This window comes from Ciconia boyciana, chromosome 8 (assembly GCF_034638445.1).
Source record: "Ciconia boyciana chromosome 8, ASM3463844v1, whole genome shotgun sequence".
In the NCBI taxonomy this organism is placed as follows: Eukaryota; Metazoa; Chordata; class Aves; order Ciconiiformes; family Ciconiidae; genus Ciconia; species Ciconia boyciana.
In genome coordinates, this window is record NC_132941.1 from 35,742,074 (window position 1) to 35,757,535 (window position 15,462).

At 41.7% G+C, this 15,462-nt stretch overlaps 1 protein-coding gene across 2 annotated transcripts in view; it reads left to right on the forward strand.

The window, feature by feature from the left end:
- LDB3 (LIM domain binding 3) overlaps positions 1–15,462 on the forward strand; it is a 125,252-nt gene that overhangs the window by 33,079 nt on the left and 76,711 nt on the right. For both annotated transcript variants that reach the window (XM_072870095.1, XM_072870097.1), the window contains exon 2: positions 450–601. In XM_072870095.1, the coding sequence (XP_072726196.1) occupies positions 450–601 (152 nt within the window). The remainder of the gene's footprint in view (positions 1–449; positions 602–15,462) is intronic.

Here is a 15,462-nt window from a genome sequence, read left to right on the forward strand (position 1 = left end):
TAATGAATTAATTTGGGGAAAATGGCTTTTAAGAGGAAAAATACAATAAAATCATGCAGTAGATAGTGGTTCATTAGTTTTCCGCATCTGAGTAATGTCTCTATATACTATTCCAAGATAAATAGTGATAATTATCCCCATGAGCAGGAGATAATATGTGGTAAGGGAACCACTACCTTGGGCTTAACCTCTCAAAATGGAAGTAATGACAAGTATGTTGTCCTGGACCTTTGCAGAAATGTGAGTTAACTTTGAGTTTGTTTAATTTCCATAAATTTTGTTGTTCCACCCATACAATAATAGATACAGCTAGTGTTGTATCTATTACTTTATTTATTGCTGTATCTATTCCTCATCATAATTCTGGGTGAGTTCTCTATAAGTGCTTTGTGCACAGAATGACTTATCCTGATGTGACTTTTTTTTTTTTTTTTTCTTTTCCCACACAGATCACCCCTGGCAGCAAGGCAGCACAGTCACAGATGAACCAAGGAGACCTTGTGGTAGCCATTGATGGAGTCAACACTGACAGCATGACCCACTTAGAGGCCCAGAACAAGATCAAGTCAGCCAGCCACAACTTGAGCCTCACTCTTCAGAAGTATGTTGATATAAGTCTTTGCATTCCTAAGGGCATCCTGTGAGACTCATGACTGAGGGATATAAGTGTTTTATCTCTGGCCGTTAGATTTATTTGAAGTGTTCATGGCACAGATATGAGATGGAAAGCCAAAATCTGCTCTGATTCTTGTAGAAATCAGTATAGCTGATATATTGAGTTGATATATATGTGTTGAATTTAGCCTATTGAATACAGGTGTAATCCCATATCCATTCAATCTTCTGTTAAAAAATAAATTCTTCAGTGATGTTTCTTTTGCTTATTCCCATGTGGACAACACACAGTTTTGTTTGGTTAATTTATGAATTACTGTTCTAGAAATGACCATTGTAACAAGTGTTATGAGTGCATGTGAGGAATCTGTCATGCACAGGATGAATAATCACAGCAGGCTGAGAATTTCTGTTAATGGTCTGGCACCTGTGAGTTTGAAAGTGGCCTCTCTCAGAATAAGAAAGGTGTAGCCTGAGTGCAGGAAAGGAAGTCAGTAGAACATGGAGAGGGCAGACTTTCTCATAGAGATGTGATAAAAGTCGTCTTGACATTGAGAAAGCAGAATCTCTTCACATAACAGCTCTCTTAACTTTTCCTGGTTAATGTTGCTTCCAAGGAAACTTGTTCTCAAGTCACATAACCTTGCAAAGAGATTTTCTGTAATAGTTGCATTAATATTTAAAGCTCCATAATTATATAAAGCAAAGTAACTGCTATTTTTGTTGTGTTGTGGAGAAGATAATTTTTACATAGTCTAGGCAAAGACTAGTACAGAAAGCAGGTTGTAATGTGGAAGTACAATTTCTGAGAATATACCAGAAAATCTCATACATAGATGGGCAGTAGAGCTAAGCAGTATCGGGAACAGACTAACACCTAAGGGAAAAAGATCTTTAGCTGAGGTTTCCAAGACAGAGCAGGGTACTCTAAAGCAAAATGTATGGCTGAATTTCCCACATGGCTTTGCAACTCTCAAGTTTGTCTTTAAGTGGGTGTTCCAGCTAATGTATAAGATAAGTACACAAGGTAGAAAGATGCTAACAAAATTGCAACATATTTGTTAGCTTCTGTGAGAACACTGGGTAGGCTTATATATTTCCTGGAAATGTATAACTTACATATTTCCTGGAAAATAGTTTAAATTAAAGCTCATCAGATTTTCAGATGTTGCAGATTTTTCTCAAAGAAAAATCTTTGAGATTTTTCTCAAAGGGTGTGGTCTAGCTGTTTCAATGAATGCAAGGGAGGTGGGGAGATGCATGGAATAATTTCTCCCACTTCGTATGATGTGCGTGTGTGCCTCTAGTGTGCTTTGGCAAGGTTTTCAGCCGAAATTAAAGAGAGACCAGGAGCCTGAACCTAAATGTACTGAAATGGGCTTTATATGAGAAGCCAGAAGAAAATGGTCTTCCAAAGTTGTTAAGGGAAGATGGGGCACTATCTTGATGCAGGTAGTTGAATTCTCATCTTATGGCCCACTCCAGCTTCTTTTTACTCCATTCTAATGAATGCTAGTAATGTTATGCATATATGTATGGTATCTTTTTAAAAAAGATTTACATTGTTCTGGATTATTTTGTATTTCAAAGTTAAGGAAAATCCTTTCTGATAATTTATTTTAGAACTTCTGTCTGCTTTTCTATTGGATCCTTGTGTTTTTACATTGAGAGAAAATGTTTCTTATTGTGCTTTGGCTTGTTGCACATTTGGAGTTAATTTTCCTGAATATTGGACCTGTAAAGTGGTCCAGTGGCTGCCTCTATGGCCTGGCATTTAAAACTACAAACCATCACCTCTCCTTCCACACAGAGGAAGGGTTCCCAAATCTGTGACTAACAAAACCAGATTATCCTAATACATATCACAGATGCAAGTCACTTAAACCGGTAATTTTGATCAAGTGTTGGCAAGGATATTTCATGTGAGTAATTGTTGTGCTTTTTTACTTGCTGACCTCTAAATTACACCACCAGCAATTTTTTTAATGCTGTGGCCACAGCATTAAAAAAAAAAAGTGTTTTACAGCATCCAGGCCAGCTTATTTATTGTTTAATGATTGAAGTAATTGTTAGTTTTTCTTAAAGTATTTTCAGACTGCTAAAGCTTTATTTATTATGGTATGCATTATTTTTTGTCCACATAATTCTAGTGGAAGTATCATTATTTATTGCTTTCTTGCTCTATCTATTGTTTCTTTTATTTTTTTAAGGCTTGCCTTGCCTCTTGGTTCCAAAAGAATAGTATGAGATTCAGATAATCAACTTATGTGGATAATGAACAACCGAAGTAAGCAGTAATGGAGTGTTCCACAGACTGAAATATGCTCGCATAGGTAATAGATGTAGATGAGTTACGATCCATTTTGAAAAGAAGAAAAATGGCGTACAGTGATATGAAATACTATTAAGCACAATTAGCAAGTGAGAAATTTCACAGATGATGCTTTTGCTCTAAACTTATACAATTCATAGAATCTCCTCTTCAGTATGACAGGTTTTTTTTGATGTGAGCTATTAGTTTGCATTGGTGACCCATTTAGCCTCACTAGAGTTATATGGGAAAAACAAATCACAAAGACTGAAAAGTGTTTGTTGTTTTTTTTAAAATAGTGTTGTTTCTTAGATGATTAGGGGCTACTCAAAAAGTTGTGCTCAGAGGCATTAAGCTGGCTTTCACTTTGTACATTCAGTATTTATGCAAGCTAAACCCTATCAGCATGTGATCTCAGCCAACTGACATATGCATAGAACCCTGTTAAAGATCCCGTATCCCAATGTCTTGAACAAAAGGCATCTCCACAATATTTGGGAAGTTAGATTAATGTCACCTTGAAAAATCATTTTTCCTAGGCACAAATGGGTTAATTTATCCAAGTACAAAAAGATTGTGGCTGTTTAGTCACCTGCCCAAAATTTACAATGAAGTATACTTTTTTTTCAACAAAAATAATTTCACAAAGATTGTATTGGTGAGAAGAAGAATAGTTAACATGAAATATATGGGAGCAGTCAATAATGATAGTAATTTTCAACCAAATAAGAACAAAACAGGAGAAAGTCAGAATCTCCTGGGACTTGGTTACCAGGAAAATGACTGTGCTAAGAGATCATTTTTACTTTTTTAGACATGGCTTGCAGCAATGAAACTGGTGTGGAGTGTTCTACTAGTATGGAAAAACAAAGCTAGTTTCCATAAAGATCATAGAGATGGGTACACTTAGTGCGTGAAAGTTTGGAAACATTGGAAATCCTTTCAAATGGAAAAGGCATATATGTGCATTAGGAAATTGGCTGTTGTGATGGGAAAACTTAAGCCCTAAATTTTGATGATCTTGGACATTTATGTGAAGTAGTCATGTGGCTCTCCATGACTCATGTTTCAAGGTGATGGAATGCCTTACCAGGCAATCTGTGGCTTGGTTTCACTGTTGCAGCACTGGAAGTAGAAGTGAACTTGCTTGTTTAGTCTATAAGGCTATGGAAGAAGCAGTAGAATGTGAAATCTAGACATAAATGCTCTGAGCCAGAAAGCTTTTTATTTTTCTAATGGCTCTTGGCTCTCAAGAGCGATGGCCTTTCCTTTTATTGATACTGGCCATGAAGGTTTCATGAGCATTGTTTATAACCTGACAGTTCAGACAGTGTTGGCTGCTACTCACTTTTATTATCACACTTAAGTTCCCTGTGCGGTTTCTTTTTCAGGGTGGGGAACTGGTTATTTTTTATTTGGCTGTCAAGAAAAGCTGTACATGGTGTCAGCACTTGTGCAGGACATCAAATGTAGCAGAAGGGAAGCATTAAGAATGCCCATTCGTACTTGCCTGCCTAAACAATGAGAGTCTGCACTTCCCTGTCTATACAAACTTAGTTTTTCTTCAAGTACCATCAATCTGCACTGTTCAAGGTACACTAATGTAGCTGTTCAATGAGTGCTTAGTGCGCAGCGCTGGCCTGAGTGGAATTCTCTCTGTTTCAGTCATGTAGATACCCCATTATGGGTTCAGGAATTTGTGGATGTCAAGTTTTTTTCTGACAGCTTCCTTCCCTAAACTCCCTGTTAAATTTGTTCTTATCACCTCACCCATGCTATATTTTCACATGAAACCAGAAGATTAGGATGGAGGTCTTACCGGCTATGCCAGAGGTTTGATCAGGCAGCCAGAACTTGCCTTGTTACTGGCTTGAGTGAAATGCTCCATTTTCTGACTGCTCATTTTCAATGCCTGGCTGCCTAGTTCTCCAGAGCCTGCAGTGTGCCTCCCTGTGCTGCTTTTGGGAAGTTCAAGGATGCAGACAGGCAAGTGGCAGGGAGTTGAAGTGTTTGGACCATTCCTGGAGAAAGAGACCTGTGATCCAGTGGTGTGGAAAGGTATGGGACCCTCCAGACCAGCTCTGCTTCCTTCAGTTTAGAAGATAAAATACATCTAGGAAGTGAATTCTCTTTTGCTGAAGAAAAGAGAGCAGCAGTGAGGGAAGAAGGAAAGAAATTTCTTTGGCACTGTGCACTATTACCCAGTAGAACTCCATGAGGCATGATAGTATTCAGGCAAAATATTCAGGCTGATATTCTAAAACATTAGATATTTATATAGATGCAGCTTGTTCCTTAGAAACCTACATTACTTTAGATGTACTGAGGGGGGATTGGTGCTAGTTCTGCTAGACAATGCTATGTAAAGCTATGATCATACTCTATAATGACCTGGGTTGTGGTGGAAAAAGGCATTGCTTTGCTTTTAATCTTTTTGTGACCTCCTGGAGTTTAGTTCTCAGTCATTTTTCACTATCAGTTTCTAATCAGTTACTTGAGCTACACAGCTGCCCTCAGACATTTTAGTTCTGGGCCAGTCAAAGTTCATCTTTAATTGGCTGGCTGTCCCACAGATACTAGGCCATAAACTTATTGTCCTACAGTATTCAGTTCACAGGTGAAAAACGAAATGCATGCAAAACCTATTTTTATTTCATATGAATGGGTTTCTTTTTCAAATTCACAGTAAATGCAATGCACGAGAGTGCAGTATTATTTGTCAACACGTTTCACTGGAGCATCCACAACATTCATTTGATCTTAACTCAAGGAATCTGATCAGCCTCCTTGGAAAGGATTCACCAAATGTACTGGCTTAGTTTTGGAAAGTGCTGTAACATGAGTGCGCCTCATTCTGCTGGCACAGACATTCCTATGACACTCTAAGACTCCTGCCTTGGCGTCACCCTGTGCTGCTGGAGAGGAGCAGGGGAGGTGCAGACTTTCTGTGCCTGGTGTGCGTTGACAAAATCTCCCCCTCCCAGGGCGTGCCAACGATGCTACCATTCACTTCTGGACAGTTACAATTAACTGTCTTTTGCTGGAAAATCATGAGCTAAATAATCCTTTTCTCTAGTGAAAGGGAAAGTGTCAGAGGCAAAGCTATGAAAGACTTATGGTAAATATTTAATAGCTTTCCTTTTTTGTGCAGCACCAAAACATGGCTGATCCTGCAGTATTTATTTCAGGCCTACTATAAATAAAGCATGTGGTGCCAGCAAACTGCAAGCAAGGGGAATTCAGTGGTTATTGTAAACTGCTTTCTTTTGTCTGAAGCTGTGAATAGTAACCAATTCTGTGCATGTTTTAGGTCTGCTGATGGGCACATTTTGAATCAGAACCAGACTTAGGCTGTGTTTATGCTCAGAAGAATTAGAAGAGGGTATCTATCCCAGTTTAAGAGTAAATTAAATCTATATAAACAATATTGATGAAAGCATGGTCTGAAATAGTGGTACTCAGACTATTCTGTAGAAACATTTCCTAAAAGCATTGCACAAGATGATTACTAAAAACAAACAGAAAATGAAAATATGGATTTGGAATTTTTTTCCCTTCTTTGAATGATTCCATTACATCATCAAACTAATGATGTTTTCATTCAGGAACTGCTTACATACTAGAGTTAGAATTTTTGAAAGTTTTTTTTGATAGTTTTTTTGATAGTTTTTTGAACTTTGAATTTTTGATATTTTTTTTGAAAGGAACACTAATGCTAGTGATAATCTGCTAGTGTTCATGTTCAGCATTGTGAATATATCTCCTGAAGTCCATTCCTGGAGTGATTAATTTTTTCCTGGTTGTTCCTGCCTTTCTGACTGCAATCTTAAAACTACGGAAACTGAATGCCCAGTACCAAGTGACTGCTCCTTGGATGAGGCTGCAGCAACACTTTTACACTCAGGAGTCCCACCTGGGACTCAATAGCTGGCATAGCAGCACTTAAAAGTTTAGAGAACAAGGACCACACCAAGACCCTGGTAAGGATCTCTGAATTACTGGAAGCAGAAATTAGACGGTTGTGACCGTGTCAGACCGGATTAAGGGTATGATTGCCTGCCTCCTATCAGAACACAGTATTTAACAACTCAGCCTTAAGTGTTGACAAAGATGTGCCATTTGCATTTGATAACGTTTCACTAGAAATGGTGGACTCTTTTAATATTTTCAAGTACAAATATGTTCATACTGCCATGGAAATATAGCCTGAAATTAGATGACACTTAAAAAAAAATCAAATAAGAGTATAAAAAGAAAAAATTAAAAAACGAAGCTCTGTTTTTTAATCCATTCCCTTGAGTTCTACAGAAATTATGTTTAAATATGCCAATATGATTCTCAGCAGGATTTAAAAGTTAAATAAAGAAAATACTGGCTAAATATCAGAAAGAAATAAATTCAAAGCTGGTGCGATGTTAGATATTCCATGTGATGTTCACTGGAATAATTATGATCTAGACTGGACCAAGTACTGAGATCTGTGACCATGTGGACAGTCTGCATTGGAGCCCTCCACAGTTCACTCAGTGAGTACCTTAGTCTGTAGGTAACTGCATGTACCTGTACTCAGGAGAGGTATTACAAAATCTACCTTTGGAAAGACAAGAAAAGCAGAGTAGTCAAACGGCTCTTACGTGCTTTACTGAATCACAAGGTGTATAAATTCAAAATTTTAAGCAGATTAGTAGAAAAAGGAGAGGAACACTAATGGTGGATGTGACGTGTGATACTAGTTAGTTTATTTTGCTTAGAAATGTGACTCTAGAACTTTTGAGAGCCATTTGCCTCCAATAGCCAAGGCTTCCTCCCCAGACTTCTGATGATGCTGTGTGCTCAAAGCATTAAAAAAGGACGTATCCTACTAGTGGATTAAGGAAGCTACCATGTATTACTGTGAGCTGAGAGAGGTGGTCCTCCCTCACTCCTTGTGAAATAGAGGTGAATCCCATTGCATGCCCAGTTGTCTCTGTATGCAGGTATGAGAGGCCAGTAGGATTTGTTAATAGATGTCAGACTAGCATTTGGACAGTGCTGTGAGTTACTGTCTTTGAGTAGTAACATTTAATACTGTTAAAATTAATGAACAGCTTTTTCCATGGAAAATTAAATAAAATATCAATGTCAGTCACTGCAATAAATATAAATATATTCCTTACATGAGCAGCTTAACTGAGTGGACTGCTATTTACACTCACTGCATAAAGTGTCCTTGTTAGTTTTAGAAAAGAGCCTGGAAACTGGATATATGCCAAGGCTTTAAAGGGTAATGAAGTTTTCATTACAACAAGATTCTACTTGGGGATTAGAACTGTTCCCAGAGTGCACATCACTTTTTTTTTTCTTCCCCCAAATACCAGCTTAGAGGTGAGGTTAAAAATCACCATTTTATTTGTCCGGAAATATTTAACAGTGTTCCATATCTGTTTATTTGATCTGCACCATGCTCTTTTTTTTGCTGTACATGTTAAAGATTGGTGTTGGTTTTTGCAGTTTGCTGTGCTCTGCAGTGATTAGTGATGTTTTGCCTGGGAGATTTGTTGCTAAAACACTGGCCTTAAGCTTAATCTGGTATTTGAGGTTTGTACTGAAGCCATTACTGTACTTCGGGTACCACCTCGTGGAGACAATTAGCAATTATACCTCTTCTTCTGAGAGGTTTTTTATGGAGGAACAGCACTTTCTCTGCCTTCTTCTATGATGTTTCCTCCTTTGTTACAATAACTTTTCAGTATCTTGAACGTCCTTGGGTAGTTAAGATACTTCCATCGGTATTTCTTGGGAATATTGTTTCAGTTTTGTCTAAGGTTAATAAGCAATTTAAGAATATCATCCAGAGATCTGCCCCAAGGCTGGATGGTTATGAGTGGCAGGGTGTGTGGAATAGCATGGGCAAATGCCTAGGACGGTGGGGACCTCCAGTGTTTTGGAACTTCACCCCTGAACAAGTGCAGAATCCTGAAAAATTAATAGACTATTTGGAAAAAGTATGCTGTCACCTTGGCAATTCTAGGGAGACACAAATCATGGCAATGTGCTGGGGCCTGGCCCATGCCTACTGAGCCCTGTTCAACACTATTCAGTACCCTCAAGGGGAAGAGAAGGTCTCTGGATCTGACGACAAAATGACAGGCACTGCAGCTACTCCAACCCCGGTGACAGGCACTGCAGCTGAACCAGGGAACCAACCCGTGCTGGTATCAGTTGCCCCTATACACAAGAAGAAATCTTGGTAGCAAAAGTCAGCTCAATTAGTAAGGGATGATGAAAAAGCAGAGCCATCACAAGAAGAGGAGGAGGAAGAGGAAGAACTCATAAATGAGATGGTAACCACCCGATCCCTATCCCTATCCTGAGTGAGCTGCGAGATATGCGAAAAGATTTCAGTCGTCGTCCAGGTGAGCACATTGTCACCTGGCTGCTCCAGTGCTGGGATAACGAGGTCAATAGCCCAGAATTAGAGGGTAGGGAAGCCAAGCAGCTGGGATCTGTTTCTAGGGAAGAGGGTATTGACAAAGCAATTGGAAATGGGGCACAAGCCCTCAGCCTCTGGAAGTGGCTCCTGTCGTAAAGGAAAGGTATCCCTTTAAGGAAGATGTTATATATCACCCAGGCAAGTGGACCACCACGGAGAGAGGTATCCAGTACCTGATGAGGGAGTTAGCTGTGCTGGAGGTGATTTATGATGACCTAGACAACAAGCAGTCATCCAAAGATCCAGATGAAGTCTGGTGCACATGACCCATGTGGCGGAAGTTTGTATGGAGCGCACCATCGTCGTATGCCAACTCATTGGCAGTAGTGACCTGGAAAGATGGAGAGGGACAAGCAGCGGATGAATCAACTGGCCAACTCCAGCAATACAAAGAAAGTATCTCTTCCTCCCTCATCTCAGCTGTGGAGAAACCATCCCGGAAGGTCGAGCAACTCGAAGAGCATATGTCCTACTCTCCACCTGTACGAACCAGTATCTCAGCTATTAGTAGTCAGCGTTCCTCTGCTCAAGATAGAGATATAGAGGGTACACACCACGGGCCACCCTATGGTTTTACCTGCATGACCACGGAGAGGATATGAGGAATTGAGATGGAAAACCTACCTCAACCCTAGCGACACAGGTACATGAGTTGCAAGGAAAAACAATCACACAAGCGGGTTCTTCCAGGAAAATTGCTGCTCCGGTTTGCAGTGGGCAGTTCCCCAGACAGAGCAGAAGGGCTGATCTTACTTCTGATTTTAATGAAGGAACTCCTGACTCGTAGTTACAAGAAGTGGGTAACGAGTACTATGACCAAGACTAGAGGGGCCCTGCCTCCAGCCAGGTGGAGGAAAGGGACAATCGGGTTTACTAGATTGTGTGGATTCAATAGCCTGGCACATCAGACCCACAGGAGTATAAGGCTCTAGTAGACACTGGTGCACAGTGTACCCTAATGCCATCAAGCCATATAGGGGCAGAACCTATCTGTATTTCTGGAGTGACAGGGGGATCCCAGCAGCTAACTATATTGGAGGCTGAAGTGACCCTAACTGGGAATGAGTGGCAAAAGCACCCCATTGTGACTGGCCCAGAGGCTCCGTGCATCCTTGGCATAGAGGATGCACGGAGAGGAGAGGGTATTTATATTGCCTCAGGAGAGGGTATTTCAAGGACCCAAAAGGGTACCGGTGGGCTTTTGGTATAGCTGCCTCGGAGACGGAGGAAATTAAACAGCTGTCCACCTTGCCCGGTCTCTCAGAGGACCCTTCTGTTGTGGGATTGCTGAGGGTTAAAGAACAACAGGTGCCGATTGCCAGCACAACGGTGCACCAGCAGCAATATCGGACCAACCGAGACTCCCTGATTCCCATCCATAAGCTGATTCATCGACTGGAGAGCCAAGGAGTGATCAGCAAGACTCGCTCACCCTTTAACAGTCTCATATGGCCAGTGGGAAAGTCTAATGGAGAGTGGAGACTAACAGTAGACTATGGTGGCCTGAATGAAGTTACGCCACTGCTGAGTGCTGCCGTGCTGGACATGCTAGAACTTCAGTACGAACTGGAGCCAAAGGCAGCCAGGAGGTATGCTACAATTGATACCACTAACGTGTTTTTCTCAATCCCTTTGGCAGCAGAGTGCAGGCCACAGTTTGCTTTCACTTGGAGGGGCGTCCAGTACACCTGGAACCGACTGTCCCAGGGGTGGAACAGAGCTCTACCATTTGCCATGGACTGATCCAGACTGCACTGGAACAGGGTGAGGCTCCAGAACACCTGCAATACATTGATGACATCATTGTGTGGGGCAACACAGCAGAAGAGGTTTTTGAGAAAGGGAAGGAAATAGTCCAAATCCTCCTGAAAGCTGGTTTTGCCATAAAACAAAGTAAGGTCAAGGGACCTGCCCAGGAGATCCAGTTTTTAGGAATAAAATGGCAAGATGGACATCATCAGATCCCAGTGGATGTGATCAACAAAATAACAGCTATATTCCCACCAACTAGCAAAAAGGAAACACAAGTTTTCTTAGGCATTGTGGGTTTTTGGAGAATGCGTATTCCAAATTACAGTCTGATCATAAGCCCTCTCTATCAAGTGACCCAGAAGACGACTGATTTCAAATGGGGCCCTGAGCAACAACAAGCCTTTGAACAAATTAAGTGGGGGAGATAGTTCATGCAGTAGCCCTTGGGCCAGTCCAGGCAGAGCAAGATGTAAAAAATGTGCTCTACACCACATCTGGGGAGAATGGCCCTACCTGGAGCCTCTGGCAGAAAGCACCAGGGGAGACTCGAGATCGACCCCAGGTCTCTCCCTGGAGTTGGGAACACAGAGGATCCAAGGCCTGCTATACTCCAACTGAGAAAGAGATATTGGCAGCATATGAAGGGGTTTGAGCTGTTTTGGAAGTGGTTGGTACTGAAGCACAGCTCCTCCTGGCACCCCGACTCCTGGTGCTGGGCTGGGTGTTCAGGGAGGGTCCCCTCTACACATCACACAACTGATGCTATGTGGAGTAAGGGGGTTGCACTGATCACACCACAGGCTCAAATAGGAAGTCCCAATCACCCAGGAATCTTGGAAGTGATCATGGACTGGCCAGAAGGCAAAGGTTTTGGAATATCGTCAGAGGAGGAGGTGACGTGTGCCGAAGAGGCCCCACTGTAAAATAAACTGCCAGAACATGAGAAGCAACATGTCTTCTTCACTGATGGGCCTTGTCATCTTATGGGAAAGCATCAGAAGTGGAAGGCTGCTGTATGGAGTCCTATACGACAAGTTGCAGAAACTGCTGAAGGAGAAAGTGAATCAAGTCAGTTTGCAGAGGTGAAAGCCATCCAGCTGGCTTTAGATATTGCTGACTGAGAAAAGTGTCCAGTGCTCTATCTCTGTACTGACTCGTGGGTGGTGGCAAATGCCCTGTGGGGAGGTTGCAGCAATGGAAGCAGAGCAACTGGCAGTGCAGAGGCAAACCCATGTGGGCTGCCGCATTGTGGCAAAATATTGCTGCCCAGGTAGAGACTTGATGGTAAAAGTCTGTCACATAGATGCTCATGCACCCAAGGGCTGGGCCACTGAAGAACATCAAAACCACCAGCAGGTGGATCAGGCTGCTAAGATTGAAGTGGCTCAGGGGGATCTGGACTGGCAACATAAGGGTGAACTATTTATAGCCTGGTGGGCCCATGACACCTCAGGCCATCAAGGAAGAGATGCAACATCTAGATGGGCTTGTGATCGAGGAGTGGACTTGACCATGGACACTATTGCACAGGTTATTCATGAATGTGAGACATGCACTGCAATCAAGCAAGCCAAGCGATTAAAGCCTCTTTGGTATGGAGGATGATGGCTGAAATATAAATATGGGGAGGCCTGGCAGATTGATTATATCACACTCCCACAAACCCGCCAAGGCAAGCGCCACGTACTTACAATGGTGGAAGCAACCACCGCATGGCTGGAAATATATCCTGTGCCCCATGCCACCGCCTGGAACACTCTTCTGGGCCTTGAAAAACAAGTCCTATGGCAACATGGCACCCCAGAAAGAATTGAGTCAGACAACAGGACTCATTTCCGAAACAACCTCATAGACACCTGGGCCAATGAGCATGGCATTGAGTGGGTATATCACATCCCCTATCATGCACCAGCCTCCAGGAAAATCGAACGATACAATGGACTGTTAAAGACTACACTGAGAGCAGTGGGTGCTGGGACATTCAAACATTGGGATACACATTTAGCAAAAGCCACCTGGTTAGTCAGCTCTAGGGGATCTGCCAATCGAGCTGGCCCTGCCCAATTAAAACTTTTGCGTACTGTAGAAGGGGATAAAGTCCCTGTAGTGCACATAAAAAATATGCTGGGGAAGACAGTCTGGGTTACTCCTGCCTCGGGCAAAGGTAAACCCATTTGTGGGATTGCTTTTGCTCAAGGGCCTGGGTGCACTTGGTGGGTGATGTGAAAGGATGGGGAAATCCAATGTGTACTGCAAGGGGGTTTGATTTTGGGTGAGAAAACCCAATTAATTAAGATGTATGATGTTAATTGCTGTATAACATTGTATATCATCACTTCTAAGGTGCCTATATGCCATATGAACAGTATTACAGTAAGAATCACCCAGATTAATGAAGAAAGAACATCGATGAAACCAAGCAAAGTGCAGCAGTGATGGAACCAAAACTGGCTTCAGCATGCAACAGTCCAACACCACACACCATGTCTCCTGCCCTGAAGGACTGTTATGACAGACAGAGCCCAAAGTCATGGACTAAATTAACTCAAGAGACATTTTAGAGGGATGGCCCATAGACTAAGGCAATATCTGTGTGTATATATGAAAAGACAGGAAAAGTGGTGGTGATTAATTGGAATGTATTGGAAAGTGTGGGACCTGGGCATGATGTAAATGTTGTAGAATAAGGGATGGATACTGCCCTGGCTTTGGCTGGGATAAGAGTTAGCTTTCTTCCTAGTAGCTGGAATAGTGCTGTGTTTTGGATTTAGTATGAGAATAAAGTTGGTAACACACTGATGTTTTAGTTGCTGCTAAGTAGTGTTAATGCTAAATCAAGGACTTTTCAGCTTCTCACGCTCTACTGACTGAGAAGGCTGGAGATGCAGAAGAAACTGGAAGGGGGCGCAGCCAGGACAGCTGACCCAAACTGCCCAAAGGGCTATTCTATACCATATGATGTCATGCTCAGTATATAAACTAGGGGAAACCTGACCAGGGGGCTGGCTGCTTGGGGACTGGCTGGGCATTGGTCAGCAGGTAGTGAGCAATTGCATCGTGCATCACTTGCTTTGTATATTATTTTATTATTATTACTATTTTATTTTATTTCAGTTATTAAACTGTTCTTATCTCAACCCACGAGGTTTTTTTTCCACTTTTACTCTTCCAATTCTCTCCCCCATCCCATGGGGGCGGGGAGCGAGTGAGCGGCTGTGTGGTGCTCAGTTGCCTGCTGGGATTAAACCATGACACATGGCAATACTGAGCACTGGGTACAGGCTGGCCCTGTCGTGTTTCTGCATTACTGTAATGACAACATCAAACAATACTTGAGTACCTCAAAAGGAAACAAGTTCTTTTGACAAGTCCTGGCTAACTTTCTTGACTTAGCAGTCTTAAGACATAAAACAATGTTTCCAGTCAAAGTCTCTCGGATACAGGCATTAATGGAAAGCTCATTGAAGTGTTTTAGCTTGGAAACTGAACAAGTGAAGGCCTAAATGAGGTGGATTGTAGTTAAGATCTAATTATCCATGTTCACTAATTTTTCTCTCCCATATATGTCAGTTAGAAATGCTTTAAAAGCCATGTGACAAGGTCCACATCCCAAGTAAGAGGAATTGCAGGAAAATCAGCTAAGTAAATATGCTTCATTAACAGCTTCAGGAAACTAAACAAAGTAATTTGTGGTCGGAATGCTCAAAGTATCCTGAGTTAGGCTTTTGCTTTTAGAAAATGCTGAGTGGCAAGAGGGCAAATAGACTTCATCTGCATAGTATTAGAAATCTGTTTGGATTTGGACAACACTTGAACTCCTCTGTATCAACAGAAGGCAGTTACAAAGCTTTATATTATTCTTTTGTGAATCATCATATCTTTGAAGTTTGGCTGTGATTCCCTGATTCTGGAGCAAGCTCTTTAGGGTGATGCTCTACAGCAGTCCCCAGTGCTGCTCTGAAATCTGTTCCTGAATGACTTTCACCTTTAAGGAAGCTGTTAAGAAGCCAAGAGATGCAGGACTGCAGTGGAGCCTGATGATACCTGAATGGGGGTAGTCTAAGTCTCAGGTACGCTGCCTGCATGGCAGGGGAAAATTAAACAGGGGAAATCACTACGGTTCACTTCAGGTATTTTTCAGCTATATAACTTAGATAAATATTTTTGATACTTGATTCTTCAAAATTGTTATTTATTACGTTTACTGGGGAGAGTTGAGTCACATCTCAAGACCAGGGTATGGTAGGCTACATACAACCACTGAATCTTTATTCAGTGCCTCTTCTGCTCTTCATTAATAATACCTAATTCT